Raw genomic sequence first — 17,308 nt, 5'->3', positions numbered from 1 at the left:
GGGGTGATGGGGGGGGCTGTGTCTGGGGTGGATTGTGCCAGGCAGGGGGGGAGCTGTGCCAGGCAGTGGGGCTGGCAGGGGGGGCTGGTGGGGGGGCTGTGCCTGGAGGGGCTTTTCGGGGGGGCTGGCAGCAGCCCCATGGTGTGTCCCCTTTCCCAGAGCTTCCCGGTGCGGTCGCTGGGCTGGGTGGAGATGAGCGAGGAGGAGCTGGCGCCAGGCAAGAGCAGTGCGGCCGTGAACTCCTGCATCCGCCAGCTGGCCGGCCGCGGGGCCCCCCCACCGGGGGGCTGGGACCAGGTGAGCGGGGCAGCCGGGGGGGGGCGGGGCAGCCGGGGGGCTGGGGCCAGGTGAGCGGGGCTGCCGGGGGGGGGCGGGGCAGCCGGGGGGCTGGGGCCAGGTGAGCGGGGCTGCCGGGGGTGGGGCGGGGCAGCCGGGGGGCTGGGGCCAGGTGAGCGGGGCAGCCGGGGGGAGGGGCGGGACAGCCGGGGGGCTGGGGCCAGGTGAGCAGGGCAGCCGGGGGTGGGGCGGGACAGCCGGGGGGCTGGGGCCAGGTGAGCGGGGCAGCCGGGGGGAGGGGCGGGGCAGCCGGGGGGCTGGGGCCAGGTGAGCGGGGCAGCCAGGGGGGAGGGGCGGGGCAGCCGGGGGGCTGGGGCCAGGTGAGCGGGGCAGCCGGGGGGAGGGGTGGGGCAGCCGGGGGGCTGGGGCCAGGTGAGCGGGGCAGCCGGGGGGAGGGGCGGGGCAGCCGGGGGGCTGGGGCCAGGTGAGCGGGGCAGCCGGGGGGAGGGGCGGGGCAGCCGGGGGGCTGGGGCCAGGTGAGCGGGGCAGCCGGCGGGGAGAGGCGGGGCAGCCGGGGGGGCTGGGGCCAGGTGAGTGGGGCAGCCGGCGCGGGGGGCGGGGCAGCCGGGGGGCTGAGGCCAGGTGAGTGGGGCAGCCGGCGCGGGGGGCGGGGCAGCCGGGGGGCTGAGGCCAGGTGAGCGGCGCAGCTGGGGGGAGGGACGGGGCAGCCGGGGGGCTGGGGCCAGGTGAGCGGGGCAGCCGGGGGGGGGGGGGGGGGCTGGGCCGGTCCCTGGGGCTGCGGGCTGGGCTGTGAGCTGCAGGGAATGGGGTCCCCACGGAACTAATCCCCAGCCAGCCCCCCCCCCCACAACCCACCACTGCTGCTCTGCCCCAGGCCTGACCTCTCACCCCATGCTCTGAGTCCCTCCCCCACCCTGCCCCCCGCTGACCCCGCTCTCCCCCCAGGGCCGGGCCATGCTGCTGCTCCTGGACCGCGAGACGCTGCGGCTGGTGGAGCCGGTCGAGCGGACGCCGCTGCACGCCCAGCCCGTGGCCAGCATCCGCGTGTGGGGCGTGGGCCGGGACGACGGCAGGTAGGGGGCTCTGGGGAGCTGGATGAGCCCTGCAGGGCGCGGCGCAGGGACCACCACAAGGGAGCGCTGCAGGGCCCTGGGGGGCCTGGGGCTGTAGGCAGGGCAGGGTCCAGCTTGGGGGCCCCCTTGCCCAGCCACCCTAACGCTCCGGGACACGGAGTTGTACGGTACCGTCCCCTGTGTGCCCTGGCCCCTGTCAGCCCCCGTGTGCAACAACGCTGCCTCTGGCGGGACCCAACTGAGCGTGCCAATGCAGGACCAATCGCTCAGAGCAGGGCAGTCAGCCCCAGGCTGGGGTCCTTTGCACACCCAGGCACCAAACCAGACAGACCAGAGAGGACGTCGGTCTCACCCCCCTGGCTAACCACAAGTCACACAAGCAATTCCCTCAGACACTCCAGTTTCCCAGTATCACCACCAGGGCCACTCGTTATGGGGACAAATGGTTATGAAAACCAATACCCCAGTAACAGAAAAAAGGTTCTCCCGATCCCAAAGGACCAAGCCCCAGACCCAGGTCAATACATAAATCAGATCTTACCCACAAATCACGCTGTTGCCAATCCTTTAGAATCTAAAATCTAAAGGTTTATTCATAAAAGGAAAAAGATAGAGACGAGAGCTAGAATTGGTTAAATGGAATCAGTTACATACAGTAATGGCCAAGTTCTTGGTTCAGGCTTGCAGCAGCGATAGAATAAACTGCAGGTTCAAATCAAGTCTCTGGAATACACCCCCACTGGGATGGGTCCTCAGTCCTTTGTTCAGAGCTTCAGCTTGTAGCAAAGTTCCTCCAGAGGTATGAAGCAGGATTGAAGACAAGTTGGAGATGAGGCATCAGCCTTATATAGTCTTTTCCAGGTGCAAGGACACCTCTTTGTTCTCACTGTGGAAAATTACAGCAAAATGGAGCCTGGAGTCACATGGGCCAGTCCCTGCATACTTTGCTGAGTCTGAAGGCATATTGGCCTTCTCTCAATGGGTCCATTGTATAGCTGATGGTCCTTAATGGGCCATCAAGCAGGCTAGGCAGAGCTAATCCCAGCTTGTCTGGGATGTCACCCAGAAGCATAGCATAAGTTTGCAATACAGACAGTATAGAGCCAATATTCATAACTTCAACTACATCACTGATACACACATATAGACAGCATAATCATAACCAGCAAACCATAACCTTGTCTTAGACACCCCATTTGACCCCCTTTATACAAGATTTGGGTGCCACTACAGGACCTTGGTTGCAACAATGATCTATATGGTCCCAGTTTATGTCAATAACGTCACACCAGGTCAATATACAAATCAGATCTTACCCACAAATCACGCTGTTGCCAATCCTTCAGAATCTAAAATCTAAAGGTTTATTCATAAAAGGAAAAAGATATAGATGAGAGCTAGAATTGGTTAAATGGAATCAATTACATACAGTAATGGCAAAGTTCTTGGTTCAGGCTTGTAGCAGTGATGGAATAAACTGCAGGTTCAAATCAAGTCTCTGGAACGTCCCCAGCTGGGATGGGTCATTCAGTCCTTTGTTCAGAGCTTCAGTTTGTAGCAAACTCCCTCCAGAGGTAAGAAGCAGGATTGAAGACAAGATGGAGATGAGGCATCAGCCTTTTATAGTCTTTTCCAGGTGTAAGAACACCTCTTTGTCCTTACTGTGGAAAATTACAGCAAAATGGAGCCTGGAGTCACATGGGCAAGTCCCTGCATACTTTGCTGAGTTACAAGGCGTATCTGCCTTCTCTCAATGGGTCCATTGTATAGCTGATGGTCCTTAATGGGCCATCAAGCAGGCTAGGCAGAGCTAACACCAACTTGTCTGGGATGTCACCCAGACGCATAGCATAAGTTTGAAATACAGACCGTTTAGAGCCAATATTCATAACTTCAACTACAAAATTGATACACACATATAGACAGCATAATTATACCCAGCAAACCATAACCTCAAAGTCCATTGTAAGTTCAGTGTTTCTTGACTGGGCACTTACTGAGAATAGCCCCTTCTCCAGAAACTGACCAAATGCTTCCCTGAGGCTACTTAGCATCAAACACATTGAGATACAAGTACAGAGCCAATATTCATAACTTCAACTACAAACATGATACACGCACACAGACAGCATCATCATAACCAGCAAACCACAACCTTTCCATAGATACCTCACTCGACAACCTTTGTACAAGATTTGCTGCAAATATACAACAGTGGTTGCAACAGTGATCTATATGGTCCCAGTTCATGTCAGTAACGTCACACCCCCAACGCAAAATTGATGCAGGATGGGATGACACAAACATCACTGACTGCATCCTAAGAGCTCCCCATCCTGGGTTCTCTCTCACTACAGCTAGTATTGGGTTTGAAGCCGTACCAGTGTATAACAGAAATGGTTTATCAAAGTCATGTTCAACAACATGATTGAATCTCTTTACAAACTCAAGGTAAAACTTAGTTAGAACAATAGTGGATTGGATCTGCTTTTGCAGCATGGTTCCTGTATGTCTTACGTGATCTTGCCATGAGCTAAACAAAACAGCTACTTTATCCATACAAACTCTGGCAAATGTTTGGAACCCAATTAACATTAAGTTAATGTAGATATTGGTGTTTTTCATAGTACAGGAATCTTGGCATTTAGCCATGAAAGCAATATGGTAGTGTGCCTCAGTTTCCCTTTTTATACAGCACATTAGGTCTGGAATGTCTTTTCCCCTCTGAAAAGGTCCAATACTATTTACAGGCACTAACTGTGAAACATCAGTATAACAAGGCCTTTTAACATAAAGTGTGTTCTCATGTGTTCCCTTTAACATATTCAAGGGATTTTCCAAAAGATTAGGCACATTGTACATTTTTACAGTTCTTGGTAATAGCAACACCTTAGTTACAAAAATCACCATTAGCAATAACAACAAATCCATTGCAAGTGTCCATCTACAATCATGTTTGTCATGCCACACCTTTGGCTCAATAACATTGGGGTTTGGGCCTTTTAGGGTCACCCTGTGCTTCCCTTTGCAAAATTAAGTTCTCTCTTCCCTCCTTGTCCTGAAGGATCAAACCTTGATTTCTGTTGATGATGGGGTGGGTTCTCTGTGCTAACAGCTATTAGCAAGTCTTTCTTTCCCCAGTCAGTCAGGTAATTTGCATCAACACAAACACTAGCTTTTAAATTCTTAGCTGCTACCAATTCCAAGGCTGGACTCTGTCTTACAGAGATACCACACAAATCCAAAGAGTCTGAGAGTGAGAGTTTGCTTGCTCTCCCCTGCATCCTCAAGCATTCAGCCATAAAACTGTTCTGCTTTGAAACACCAGTAACCAAATCTGTCCTCAGACCCTGAAGCACAGACTGCTCACTCAAAGAATTAGCATGGAGACAGTCCTATCCCAACACCATTGTCTTCCCAACAAGCTGGCCACACACAGCCACTTGGTCATAGGGCTGTTTAAATTCCTTAACAGCTTTTACTCCATCTGAGACCTTCTCAAAGCTACCCACACTGGATCTTTCAAAAGGACAGTCAGTGGATCCATTCACAACAGAAAATTTCTGGCTGTTAGGAACTGAAACTTCCCTGATTAAATTACTTTTATACCCTTCAGTTGCAGTAAACGGCTTGCACAGATTACCACGAGGATTCCTTCCCTTAGGAGCTTCTCTAAGCAGCAATTCACCCCTCACAGAAATTCTGCCCTTACCCTCTTCACCTAGGGCTTGCTCTAAAGGAACACTTTCCTGAGCAGCAACAGACTTTTTCTGGGTCTTACTTACATCCAGGATCACCTTTGGCCCATCAGGTGGATTTCTACACAATCCCCTTTCAGGAAAACCCATAGACTCATTAGATGAAAGGTCAGAAGCATTCTCCTTTCCTTTGCCACACACAAGTTCAGGATTTTTTTCCTTCTTGCTACAAATTGTTAAACTGTCAGTAGGTAACACAATTAAATCACCTTTCTGCTGTCCTCGTGCCCTGGCTAGGATATTACCCTGACCAGACAGAGTTGCTACACCCTTTTCCAACCACACATAGCAACAGGCAAAACACAAGCACCAGAATTGTCTGGTCTCTGGGACTTTGCTAAAACACTAACTGGATGCAACCTAGTTACAGTGCCATTCTCCCCAGCAGACACAAACTTAGGACCATTCCCTTCCTGGGCTTTAGTTGAATCCAGAACCAACTCTGAGACAACTGAATCACCCTCAACCATCACAGGCTGAAAGGCACCTTCTGTCTGCTTCACAGACAAAGAAGAGCTGAAGACATCTTCTTCTTTACCAGACACACAGCTCGGGATTTCATTTCCCTTGTCCCAGCACACAGGGCTGTTCACAGACAACTGCTTGGAGACCGAGGTAGCTTCCTCCATAGGCAAGTCAATACCCCTGACAGACACAGGCACATTCCCTTCACTGTCACAATTCTCCACACAGATAACAGGGAAGGGATAGGGACACTCATCTTCCACTATCCCTGCCTTCCCAAACTGCTGACTAGACAAAGCCATCAGCTCACACGGCTGCCTAGACTTATCCAACCTTTCCTTACCAGGCACACTGCCACTCCCCACAGATAAACTGCCGCTCTTCTCACTACACTGAGCTACTGCCAGCAAATCACAGTTACCCTTTTCAGATTCACTTTTACAAGCTCTACTAGCCCATAATCCATCACCCATCAAACATCTACCCTTTCCTTCCTCAGTTAGGGCTTTAACCCGACCATCCACTTTAATCTGCTCCCGAGAAACACTGTCCTGACCAATGATCTAACTCCAGATTCACTTCTGAGACGTTAGACCGACATTCAGACACTTCATTCACAGACCAACCCTCCCCAGGCAAATCATTGCCCATAACAGACACAGGTTCAAGATCATTCCTGTCCTGTGACTGGCTCTGGCTACCTGGACTGAACAAAGCTTTAACGTCTTCCCCAATCAAAAGTTCTTTAGGCAATAACTTCCTTGTGTAACCTTTCTGCCCATCTGAGTTGGCAGCAAGGGCCGGGTTCAGTATCTAGGGGTTCCATTTCCATAACACAATGCAAAACCGGCTCGAACTCCCACCCAGTGACTTGGGACAATTTCATACCCACCCCCCCGGCACCTCTAGGAGGCAATACTTCCCCTCTCGCAAGCACGGAGTCTGAGTGTAGCAGAAAATGTTTAATAACATGAGGTAAACGACATCAGCATTAAATTGGGAAAACACCAAACAGGATTCATAACACAAACCATGAGCAAAAGACCCACCCCCAAAGTCCCAAAAGTCCAACACCCCAAAAGTCTCTTGAGTCCAGCAACCCAAGAATCACCCAAAAGTCTCTGTCCCTGGTCAGTGCAGCCCCAGAGTTCAAAAGTTTATCTGCAGAGTCTTACCCCCCCCACCCCAGCCTGGGTGGAAATGGGGGGGAGAAGAAAGGGGCACACGGGGTATTAAGGGGCACCTTACATGGTCCAAGGCCAACTGCCCCGTCTCTCCATGGGGTTCTGCTGCAGCCTTCACCACCAGCCGCTCCACTCCTCATCCCGTGGGCCACACTAACCATCCCACAAACTGCTCCGCTCTCCCAGCCACTTAACAACAAATCTTCAGGCTCCCCCCCTAGTTAACACAGCACTCAGTGATTTCAGCTTGTAGTAGGGGAGCCCCAGCGCTGGTGCAACATTGGCCCAAAGTGAATTCAGCTCACCAGCCTGTAACTAGAAACTAGACTCCTAAGGGAATCAAAATTAGCTCTGACATTCAACAGTGGAGAAAGGAGCAATTCATGCTCCAAGCCCCCAAATGAGCCCATGCCATCCAGTACAAATACCTGTCCCCAGCCTCTCTCAATTCACTGGGTTTTGGAACCCATGTCCCTTGTCTAGTGACTGCTACTTAGTTGATGGTGAGACCCTCTGTCATAAAACAGTTCCACTGGCCTTGATTCACATAATCAGGGTAACAACACTTTATTCTTCCTGCCCCAATAACAGAGAAACTGGGGATCCCACAGCAGCCAAAGTGACCATTTTGGGCTGCCATGGGCTCATGCTAGGCGGGGTGGGTGTGCCTGTGCAAACAAGATCAGCCCCTGAAGTTCTTTTCCACAACTCGCCACAATTCACCACCAGATGTCAAGGTAGAGCTCATCCTGACTCTGCTTACACTTACCCCAGCTATAACTTCATGCTTAGCACCATTCCATTCAAGGCGGATTCTGGCTAAAGGCACACGTACAGTAAACTCATAGAGGACTACAACATTCACACTCTGATTTGGTAAATAATCTTCCTCTTTGACAAGATCTGCTTTAACAGGAGTGATGTTAGAAGCCATAATTTGCCTTAAACAGCTTTTACCATTGACTTTTACACTCTCTGTGAATTTTCCATTACCACTCCCATACATAGCACTGGCACAAGTTATGGGGTCACCCTCTACTGAACTCACAGTAACAGCATTTACAGAAAAGGTGGCAGTGTTGGGGTACATTTGGTTACACCCAGACAACTGCTCAGAGTTACACAACATACCAACATTGTTACAAACTGGGCAGATTCTGTGCCCATCTTTGCTGTTGAGAGGCACTGGCTTTCCAGGATGATACAGTTCCTCTAGTTCCTCTATTCTCTTGAGTTGGAGCTGAAGTCTTTCTACTTCTGCCTCAGCATCTAGTTCCTGCCATCGAATTTCTGCCAGTCTCTGTTCATGCTCAAGTTGCAGTTTACTTGCTGTGCCCCGCGCCCTGCCCTCCCTCGCTCAGCGCATGCCACCCTCCCTGTCACGGAGTCCCCGGGCGATGCTCTGGAACTGCTCCCTACGAAGCCAGTCAGGACTCTGGGGGAGCCTCCTCTCTGTGAGCAGACTGTCTCCAGGGCAAGAAGCTTCCACAGCTTTCACCTCCCTGGGTCTGACCCCGGAGCATTCAGCCTCCCCTGCCCCACCGTGCGCTTCCCACAGCGAGTCCTCACAGGTGGGGTCCTGGGGGAGCCAGTGGGTCCTGCACCCCAGCTCCACAGTCAGACATGACTCTCGGCCAGCCGCGAACACCGAAGGTTTATTTGTTGACGGGAACACAGCGTAGGGCAGAGCTTGTAGGTACAGAAATCTGACTTTCAGCCAAGTCCAGCTTCGGGGGAGGGGAGCCCAGAGCCAGGGCTCTGCCTCCCCCTGCGCCCCAAGCCAGCCGAGACTGACTCGCTTCCAGCTGCCTGGCCCCTGCCCTGCCCGTTGCTCCTCCGGCCTTTGTCTCGCTTCCCGGCCAAGAGTCACCTGGTCACATCCCCCTCCGGGGTCTCAGGTTACGAAGGGGCGGCCATAGCATCCGTGCAGGCAGCTGGAGCGACCCCCACAAAAGTCACACCCCCTTATTCCCATCACCCAGACACTGGTGCAGCACACAGGGAAACTGAGGCACACACCGCATTCATGCAAAACAGTAAGACTCCCATAGGCTCATAGACATCATAACAGGGAAAATCCCCAGTTTGTCACACTAGGTCACTCCAGTCCTCGGCTCTGGGAGCCAGCCTGACCCTGCTGTGCTGTGAGAACCCCCATTCCTGGGCTGTTCACGCACAGCCTCTGGCGTGTAAGCTACTGCCTGAATTGTGCAACCGAACGACACTAGCCAGTATCTCCAGTCCCAGACACAACCCTAGGAACCTCCGTCTTGCAGTGTCCAGTTATGCCCACTGGACACTACAAGCTTATATGAGTTTGTCAATTTAACAAAGAAATTGATTTGCACCAGGCTTGTTATCCCAAGGGGAGTCTCTGAGACGCTTCAAACGAAACGCACTGCTTCAGGTAGAATAAACAAACACAATTATTAACTACAAAGACAGATTTTAAGTGATTATAAGTCAAAGCGCAACAAATCAGATTTGGTCAAATGAAATAAAAGCAAAACGCATTCTAAGTTGCTCTTAACACTTTCAGCGCCCTCACAAACGTAGATGCTTCTCACCCCAGGCTGGCTGGTTGCCCTTCAGCCAGGCTCTCCCCTTTGATCAGCGCTTCAGTTGCTTGGTGGTGGTGTTGGTAGATGGAGGTGGTAAGGGAAGGACAACAGAACTGACCAAGGGAAGGGGGTGACTCCCTGGAGAGTCCAACAGACCCTTTGTTGCTGCCTAGCTCAGTGTCCTTTGTTCCTGTGAGGCTGGGCTGGGTTTGTCCCATACATGCCCTGACGAGGTGTGAACTGCCCCTCTGCTCTTGGAGAGTTTTGCCTGGGCTTGTTTTAAGCCATGAGGGCACATTTCCAGCCTCATAACTATAGACATGAAATTACAGCCTATAACATCACTGTAACAGCAATGCTCAGGGCATCATGAGCCTGCCAACGACACCCGACATGACAAACTTTGCATTGGACACCACACAGTCATTTTACAAGGATGAACAGGGGAGTGCAGGGGGGTTCCGCCGAGGTACAGAGCATCACACTCACATACAACATAACAAGGGAAAATCCCGACTCTGTCAACCCCGCTGCCGGGGGACGCTGGGCTTTGCACCCCACTGCCATCCCCATGGGGGGCCCTTGGTAAGGGGGGACTGGCTCCAGACTCATTGCACATCTCAGCCACCACCTCTGTCTCGTCTGCCCCTGGGTGGACGGGATCTGCCCGGCGTGGAGCCCAGGGCTGGGGGGTCCCTGGATCCCCCCCGCCTCCCTGGATGGGTTGGTAGGAAGATGCTGCAGGGCTCAGTTTGGCAGGCAGGGTCAGAGGTCATGACCTCCAGAACGTGACCCCCCTGCTCAGGCTGAGGGCTCAGCAGGGGGCTCTGACCCTTGGGGTCTCACCCGCAGGGACTTTGCGTACGTGGCCCGGGACCCGCTGACGCAGATGCTGAAATGCCACGTGTTCCGGTGCGAGACGCCAGCCAAGGGCATCGCCACCAGCCTGCAGGCCGTCTGCTCCCAGGTGAGACCCCCCCCCCGACCTCCCCGGGCCCCCTCGAACCCTCCCTGAACCTGCCCCCCATCGCCACCAGTCTGCAGGCCGTCTGCTCCCAGGTGAGACCCCCCCCCGACCTCCCCGGGCCCCCTCGAACCCTCCCTGAACCTGCCCCCCATCGCCACCAGCCTGCAGGCCGTCTGCTCCCAGGTGAGACCCCCCCCCGACCTCCCCGGGCCCCCTCGAACCCTCCCTGAACCTGCCCCCCATCGCCACCAGCCTGCAGGCCGTCTGCTCCCAGGTGAGACCCCCCCCGGGCCCCCCCGAACCTCCCCTGAACCTCCCCCCCATCACCACCAGCCTGCAGCCCATCTGCTCCCAGGTGGAGACCCTCCCCGGACCCCCCGAACCCCATCTGAACCTCCCCCCCATCGCCACCAGCCTGCAGGCCGTCTGCTCCCAGGTGAGACCCCCCCCCGACCTCCCCGGGCCCCCTCGAACCCTCCCTATACCTGCCCCCCATCGCCACCAGCCTGCAGGCCGTCTGCTCCCAGGTGAGACCCCCCCCCCGACCTCCCCGGGCCCCCTCGAACCCTCCCTGAACCTCCCCCCCATCGCCACCAGCCTGCAGGCCGTCTGCTCCCAGGTGAGACCTCCCCCCGACCTCCCCGGGCCCCCTTGAACCCTCCCTGAACCTGCCCCCCATCACCACCAGCCTGCAGGCCGTCTGCTCCCAGGTGAGACCCCCCCCGGGCCCCCCCGAACCTCCCCTGAACCTTCCCCCCATCACCACCAGCCTGCAGGCCATCTGCTCCCAGGTGAGACCCCCCCCCCGACCTCCCCGGGCCCCCTCGAACCCTCCCTGAACCTGCCCCCCATCGCCACCAGCCTGCAGGCCGTCTGCTCCCAGGTGAGACCCCCCCGACCTCCCTGGGCCCCCCTGAACCTCTCCCCCCATCGCCCAGCCGGGGGGGGCCGGGTGCGGTGCAGTGCTGGGGGGGGGTGGACATGGTGCTTGGGGGGCCGTACACGGTGCCGGGGAGTGTCGCGGTGCCGGGGGGGGGGCGGACACGGTGCCGGGGGTGTCGCGGTGCCAGGGGGGTGTCGCAGTGCCGGGGGGAGGTCCGGACACGGTGCCAGGGGGGTCGCGGTGCCGGGGGGGGCCGGACACGGTGCTGGGGGGGGTCGCGGGGCCGGACACGGTGCCGGGGGATGTCGCAGTGCCGTGGGGGGTGTCGCGGTGCCGGGGGGGTCCGGACACGGTGCCGGGGGGGTCGCGGTGCCGGGGGGGCCGGACACGGTGCCGGGGGGTCGCGGTGCCGGGGGGGGGGGGCGGACACGGTGCCGGGGGGGTCGCGGTGCCGGGGGGGGCGGACACGGTGCCGGGGGGTCGCGGTGCCGGGGGGGGGGGCGGACACGGTGCCGGGGGGGGTCACGATGCCGGGGGGGGTCGCGGTGCCGGGGGGGTCGCGGTGCCGGGGGGGGCGGACACGGTGCCGGGGGGGTCGCGGTGCCGGGGGGGGCGGACACGGTGCCGGGGGGGGTCGCGGTGCCGGGGGGGGCGGGCACGGTGCCGGGGGGGGGGGAGGCGGGCCCCTACAGCCGGCCACGCTGTGACCCCGGCTCCCCTAGATGCTGGTGCAGCGGCAGAACACCCGGGCCCTGGTGACCGGCCTGGCGCTGGAGCCCGCCAAGATGGTGGAAATTCCCTTCCAAGGTAGCGGGGGGCACTGGGGGCCTCACGGCAGGGTGGGGGCACAGGTGCTGGGCCAGGCGGGGTCACGGGGAACTGGGAGGAGGGGTTAAGGGGGGGCATCTCCCTCTGGAGTGAAGGCAAAAAACCTGCCCGTTGGGCTGGGGGGGCGACCGGACAGGCGGACAAGAACTGCGCTGGACAGGGTGGGGCCAGGCTGGGCGGGGGGGCAGGGTGCTGGGGGGGCCGGGCAGTGGGGGGCAGGGTGGGGCCAGGCTGGGGGGGGGCAGGGCAGTAGGGGGCAGGGTGGGGCCAGGCTGGGCGGGGGGCCAGGGTGCTGGGGGTGCCAGGCAGTGGGGGGCAGGGTGGGGCCAGGCTGGGCAGGGGGGGCAGGGTGCTGGGGGTGCTAGGCAGTGGGGGGCAGGGTGGGGCCAGGCTGGGCGGGGGGTGTGGGGTACTGGGGGTGCCAGGCAGTGGGGGGCAGGGTGGGGCCAGGCTGGGCGGGGGGGGCGGGATGCTGGGGGGGGCTGGGCAGTAGGAGGCAGGGTGGGGCCAGGCTGGGCGGGGGGGCGGGGTGCTGGGGGGGGCTGGGCAGTAGGGGGCAGGGTGGGGCCAGGCTGGGTGGGGGGCTGGGGTGCTTGGGGGGCCGGGGTGCTGGGGGGGGGCCGTGCGGCTTTGCCAGCCTAGACTGACCCCCGTCTGACCCCCATCTCTCTCTGCAGTGGAGTTCCCGGCCCCCAAGACGGAGCTGGTGCAGAAGTTCCAGGTGTCCTACCTGGGCAGCGCGCCCGTTGCCCGGCCTGTGGGTACGGCCCGTGGGGGGCTGGGGGGCTCCTGTCCACAAGGGGTTAACGGCTGGGGGCTGGCCCGGGGGGGGAGTGGGGCAGGGGTCACCCCACGGCTCCTGGGGGTCAGGGCAGGGCCTGACGGCCGCTGTGCTTGGCCCGTTCCCAGGCATGGACGTGATCAACGCGGCCCTGGACTCGGCGCTGGCGGCCCCCAGCCGGGACCACTGGACCCCCAGCCACGTCCACGTGGCCCCCGCCACGCTCAGCGTGACCCACGCGCAGGTGAGACCTCCCACCCCTCTCCCGCTCAGCGTGACCCACACTCAGGTGAGACCCCCCCACCCCTCCCCCGCTCAGTGTGACCCACGCGCAGGTGAGACCCCCCCACCCCGCTCAGCGTGACCCACGCGCTGGTGAGACCCCCCCCGCCCCTCCCCCCCACGCTCAGCATCATCCACGCGCTGGTGAGACCCCCTTGGAACCGCTGTGCCCCCAAACCATTCAGCTGGGTTGGCCCCTCCCCCAGCTCTGCTGGTGACCCACAGCCAGCCCCTCTGGGCCCTGTTATCACCCAACACAACAGCAGGTGGCGCCACACATCCAGCTGAGTCACCTGTGTGCTTTACCGGAGCCACATCAACCAACAACAGAGGCCCCAGCCAGTGTCCCAGCCCCCCAGCCTTGCCCCCTACGGGGTGTGAACCCCGAGTCCCAGGGGACTGTACGGTGCAAGCTCATTACCCGCCCCCCCCGACCCATGTGGGGAAGATCTGCACCAGCCCGTTACCAGAGCAAAGATTTCCAAACACTTCACTGCAAACACACTGGTTAAGAGCAAACATCAAAGAAGTTTATTAACTCTAGAAGGAGAGATTTGAAGTGATTATAGGTGATAAACAGATCAAAGCAGGTGACCTAGGAAATCAAACAAAACCACAATCTAAGACTCATACAAGGGAGCTGGAATTTGGATCAGCAACATCTCACCCTGACGGATGAGACAAGCAGGGTCACAAACCCTTCAGCCTGGGTTCCCGTCCCCGTGCCAAGTCCTTTGTCTCCCAGAGGCTCTTCCAGGTGTTGCGTTGGGGGGAGGGAAGCCCAGCGATGATGTCACTCGGGGGTTGTGTTGGGGGGAGGGAAGCCCAGCGATGATGTCACTCGGGGGTTGAGTTGGGGGGAGGGAAGGCCAGCGATGATGTCACTCGGGGGTTGAGTTGGGGGGGAGGGAAGCCCAGCGATGATGTCACTCGGGGGTTGAGTTGGGGGGAGGGAAGCCCAGCGATGATGTCACTCGGGGGTTGCGTTGGGGGGAGGGAAGCCCAGCGATGATGTCACTCGGGGGTTGTGTTGGGGGGAGGGAAGGCCAGCGATGATGTCACTCGGGGGTTGAGTTGGGGGGGAGGGAAGCCCAGCGATGATGTCACTCGGGGGTTGAGTTGGGGGGAGGGAAGCCCAGCGATGATGTCACTCGGGGGTTGAGTTGGGGGGGAGGGAAGCCCAGCAATGATGTCACTCAGGGGGTTGAGTTGGGGGGAGGGAAGGCCAGCGATGATGTCACTCGGGGGTTGAGTTGGGGGGGAGGGAAGCCCAGCGATGTCACTCAGGGGTTGAGTTGGGGGGAGGGAAGCCCAGCGATGATGTCACTCAGGGGTTGAGTTGCGGGGGAGGGAAGCCCAGCGATGATGTCACTTGGGGGTTGAGTTGGGGGGAGGGAAGCCCAGCGATGATGTCACTCCCCATCTTTTATAGCTTCTCCAGGTTGCTGGAAAGTCTCTGCCCCCATTGGCCAAACATTCTCCATTGTCTCCGTGCTCCCTCGGAGGCAGCTCCTCGCACAGACTTCCTGTGGGTAACTCCCACCCAGCCGGGACTCCGGGTTAGCGGCTGCAGGCTGAGGATGGTACCGCACAAGGCCTCCTTTGCACCCCACTGCGGGAAATGTGGGGTGCTTTGGGGTGCAGTGTCACACCTGTCCCCGACTGGGGGCTCTGGCCCCGCTCGGAGTGACACCAAGCAGGGCTCTGGGGCAGCATCTCCCCTCAGGGCACCTGTCCCAGGGCAAGGACCCTGCTCCGCTTCGGCACCTCCTGACCTCGGAGCGTTCAGCCCCCTGGTCACCCCGGGAGCTCCCCGCAGCGAGCCTCACCCCCAAAGGGCCCTGCCCCCCACACCGCAGCCAGCCGTGACTCCCCGCCCGCGTGTGACACAGACGGGTTATTATCGTCGGGAACCCAGCGTAGAACAGAGCTTGGTAGCACCGAGATCAGGGACCTTCGGCAAAGTCCATCGGGGGGGGGGAGGGGCAGGGCCCTGGGTCCTCGACCTGAGTCCCCAACCAGGAGACTGACTCGCTTCCAGCTGCCCGGCCTCCATCACACCCGTTGCCCTCCTCCGTCCTTTGTCCCTTTCCGGGTCCAGCTGGTCACCTGGGCTGCACCAACCCCCCCCTCCCCCGGCTCCTTGCAGAGGAGGGGGCCCGGCCAGTAGCTGCCAGGCTACGAGTGTCGGCCGTTCTCTGCAGCCTGTCAGCAGTCCCACCTGCCCTCTAGGGGTCTCTGCGACAATCATCCCTTCTTGAGTAACACATGGGGAAACTGAGGCACATACTGTTCCCACCAGGGCCCATCTCCTCAGGCCCCCCACCACGGGGTGGGCACCATGGCACATGCAGCCCTTATCTCCCCTTGCAAATGCCAGACCCATTTGCTCCCTCGGGCCTGAAGTCTCGCTCAGCCACTCCTGCCCCCCACAACCTGGGGTCAGGGCCCCCTTGTTTGGGGCAGGGTCCATCTCCTGGTGCAGATGCCCCAGCTCCAGGCTCACAGGCACAGGCCTCCCGGCTCACCCCCTGGTGCTGTGCCACTGCTGGCCCCAGGAGCCGTGCCGTGGGGGGGTTCCGACCCCCTGCTCCCCCCCCAGGAGCCATGCCGTGGGGGGTTCTGGGAGCCATGTCGTGGGGGGGTTCGGGCCCCCTGTCCCCCCCCCAGGAGCCATGCCGTGGGGGTGGGGCTTCCGGGAGCCCTGCCGTGGGGGTGGGGGGTTCCCAGGACATGTGCCGGGGGGGGGGTTCTGGGAGCCGAGGGGGGCGGGTTCCGGGACACGTGCAGTGTGTGTGTGTGGGGGGTTTCCGGGAGCTGTGCCGTGGGGGAGGTTCCGGCCCCCTGCTCCCCCCCCAGGAGCCATGCTGTGTGTGGGGGTTATGGGACATGTGCCATGGGGGGGGTTCCCGGGAGCCGTGTTGTGGGGGGGTTCCGGGAGTCATGGGGGGGATTTCTGGGAGCCATGCCATGGGGGGGCAGTTCCTGGGACACGTGCCGTGGGGGGGGGTTCTGGGAGCCGTGGGGGGGGGTTCTGGGAGCCGTGGGGGGTTCCGGCTCCTGATCCCCGCTCCCCCCCCAGGAGCCATGCCATGGGGGGTTCTGGGAGCCATGTCGTGGGGGGGTTCGGGCCCCCTGTCCCCCCCCAGGAGCCATGCCGTGGGGGTGGGGGGTTCCCAGGATATGTGCCGGGGGGGGTTCTGGGAGCCGAGGGGGGCGGGTTCCGGGACACGTGCAGTGTGTGTGTGTGTGGGGTTTCCGGGAGCTGTGCCGTGGGGGAGGTTCCGGCCCCCTGCTCCCCCTCCAGGAGCCATGCTGTGTGGGGGGGTTATGGGACATGTGCCATGGGGGGGGGTTCCGGGAGTCGTGGGGGGGGGGGGGTTCCCGGGAGCCATGTTGTGGGGGGGTTCCGGGAGCCATGCCATGGGGGGGCAGTTCCTGGGACATGTGCCGTGGGGGGGGGGTTCTGGGAGCCGTGGGGGGTTCCGGCTCCTGATCCCCGCTCTCCCCCCAGACGGAGGCCGTGCTGTGCGAGTGCCGGGTGCGGTTTCTCTCCTTCATGGGCGTGGGCCGGGACATTCGCTCCTTCGCCTTCATCACGGCCAGCGCCCCGGGCGCCTTCCGCTGCCACATGCTCTGGTGCCAGCCCAATGCCGCCGGGCTCAGCGAGGCCCTGCAGGCCGCCTGCATGGTGAGCCCCCGACCCCCTGCCCCCCATCGTCCCGTCCCTGCCCCCCGGGGCCCTGTCCCTGCCCTCCATCGCTCTGTCCCCCAACCCACAGGGTCCTGCCCCCCATTACCCCATCCCTGCCCCTAACCCAGAGTCCCGCCCCCCCGTACCAGCCCCCCATCGCCCTGGCCCTGCCCCCCGTCCCTGCCCCCGACTCATGGGGCACTGTACCTGGGCCCTGCCCCCCCAGGACCGTGCACCTGGGGTCTGCCCCATCCCTGCCCTTCCCACCCCGGGACCCACGGGCTGCAGGGGGCATGCCCCCCTCTCTCCGGGTGGTGGGGGGAGGGGTGTGGGTGGGTGGGGTGTTTCTGGGGGGGCTGCTCCCCACTCTTCCCAGCTGGTAACCCCGTCTCCCTGTAGCTGCGCTATCAGAAGTGCCTCGACGCCCGGCCCCAGGCCCCCAGCTCCTGCTTGCCGGCGCCGCCCGCAGACTCCATGGCCCGGCGCGTGGGCTCCACCGTCCGCAGGGGTGTCCGCAGCCTGCTGGGCAGCCTGA

At 60.2% G+C, this 17,308-nt stretch overlaps 1 protein-coding gene across 1 annotated transcript in view; it reads left to right on the top strand.

Moving 5' to 3' along the window:
* APBB1 (amyloid beta precursor protein binding family B member 1) overlaps nucleotides 1–17,308 on the top strand; it is a 36,798-nt gene extending 19,490 nt beyond the window's left edge. Inside the window, exons 6-13 of the mRNA XM_065423664.1 lie at nucleotides 160–297; nucleotides 1,243–1,370; nucleotides 10,191–10,305; nucleotides 11,911–11,995; nucleotides 12,694–12,777; nucleotides 12,926–13,041; nucleotides 16,594–16,882; nucleotides 17,163–17,308. Coding sequence (XP_065279736.1) covers nucleotides 160–297; nucleotides 1,243–1,370; nucleotides 10,191–10,305; nucleotides 11,911–11,995; nucleotides 12,694–12,777; nucleotides 12,926–13,041; nucleotides 16,594–16,882; nucleotides 17,163–17,308 — 1,101 coding nt within the window. The remainder of the gene's footprint in view (nucleotides 1–159; nucleotides 298–1,242; nucleotides 1,371–10,190; nucleotides 10,306–11,910; nucleotides 11,996–12,693; nucleotides 12,778–12,925; nucleotides 13,042–16,593; nucleotides 16,883–17,162) is intronic.

The sequence above is a fragment of the Emys orbicularis genome, chromosome 1 (genome assembly GCF_028017835.1).
Source record: "Emys orbicularis isolate rEmyOrb1 chromosome 1, rEmyOrb1.hap1, whole genome shotgun sequence".
Classification (NCBI taxonomy): domain Eukaryota; kingdom Metazoa; phylum Chordata; order Testudines; family Emydidae; genus Emys; species Emys orbicularis.
This window is presented reverse-complemented; position numbering and strand designations above follow the sequence as displayed.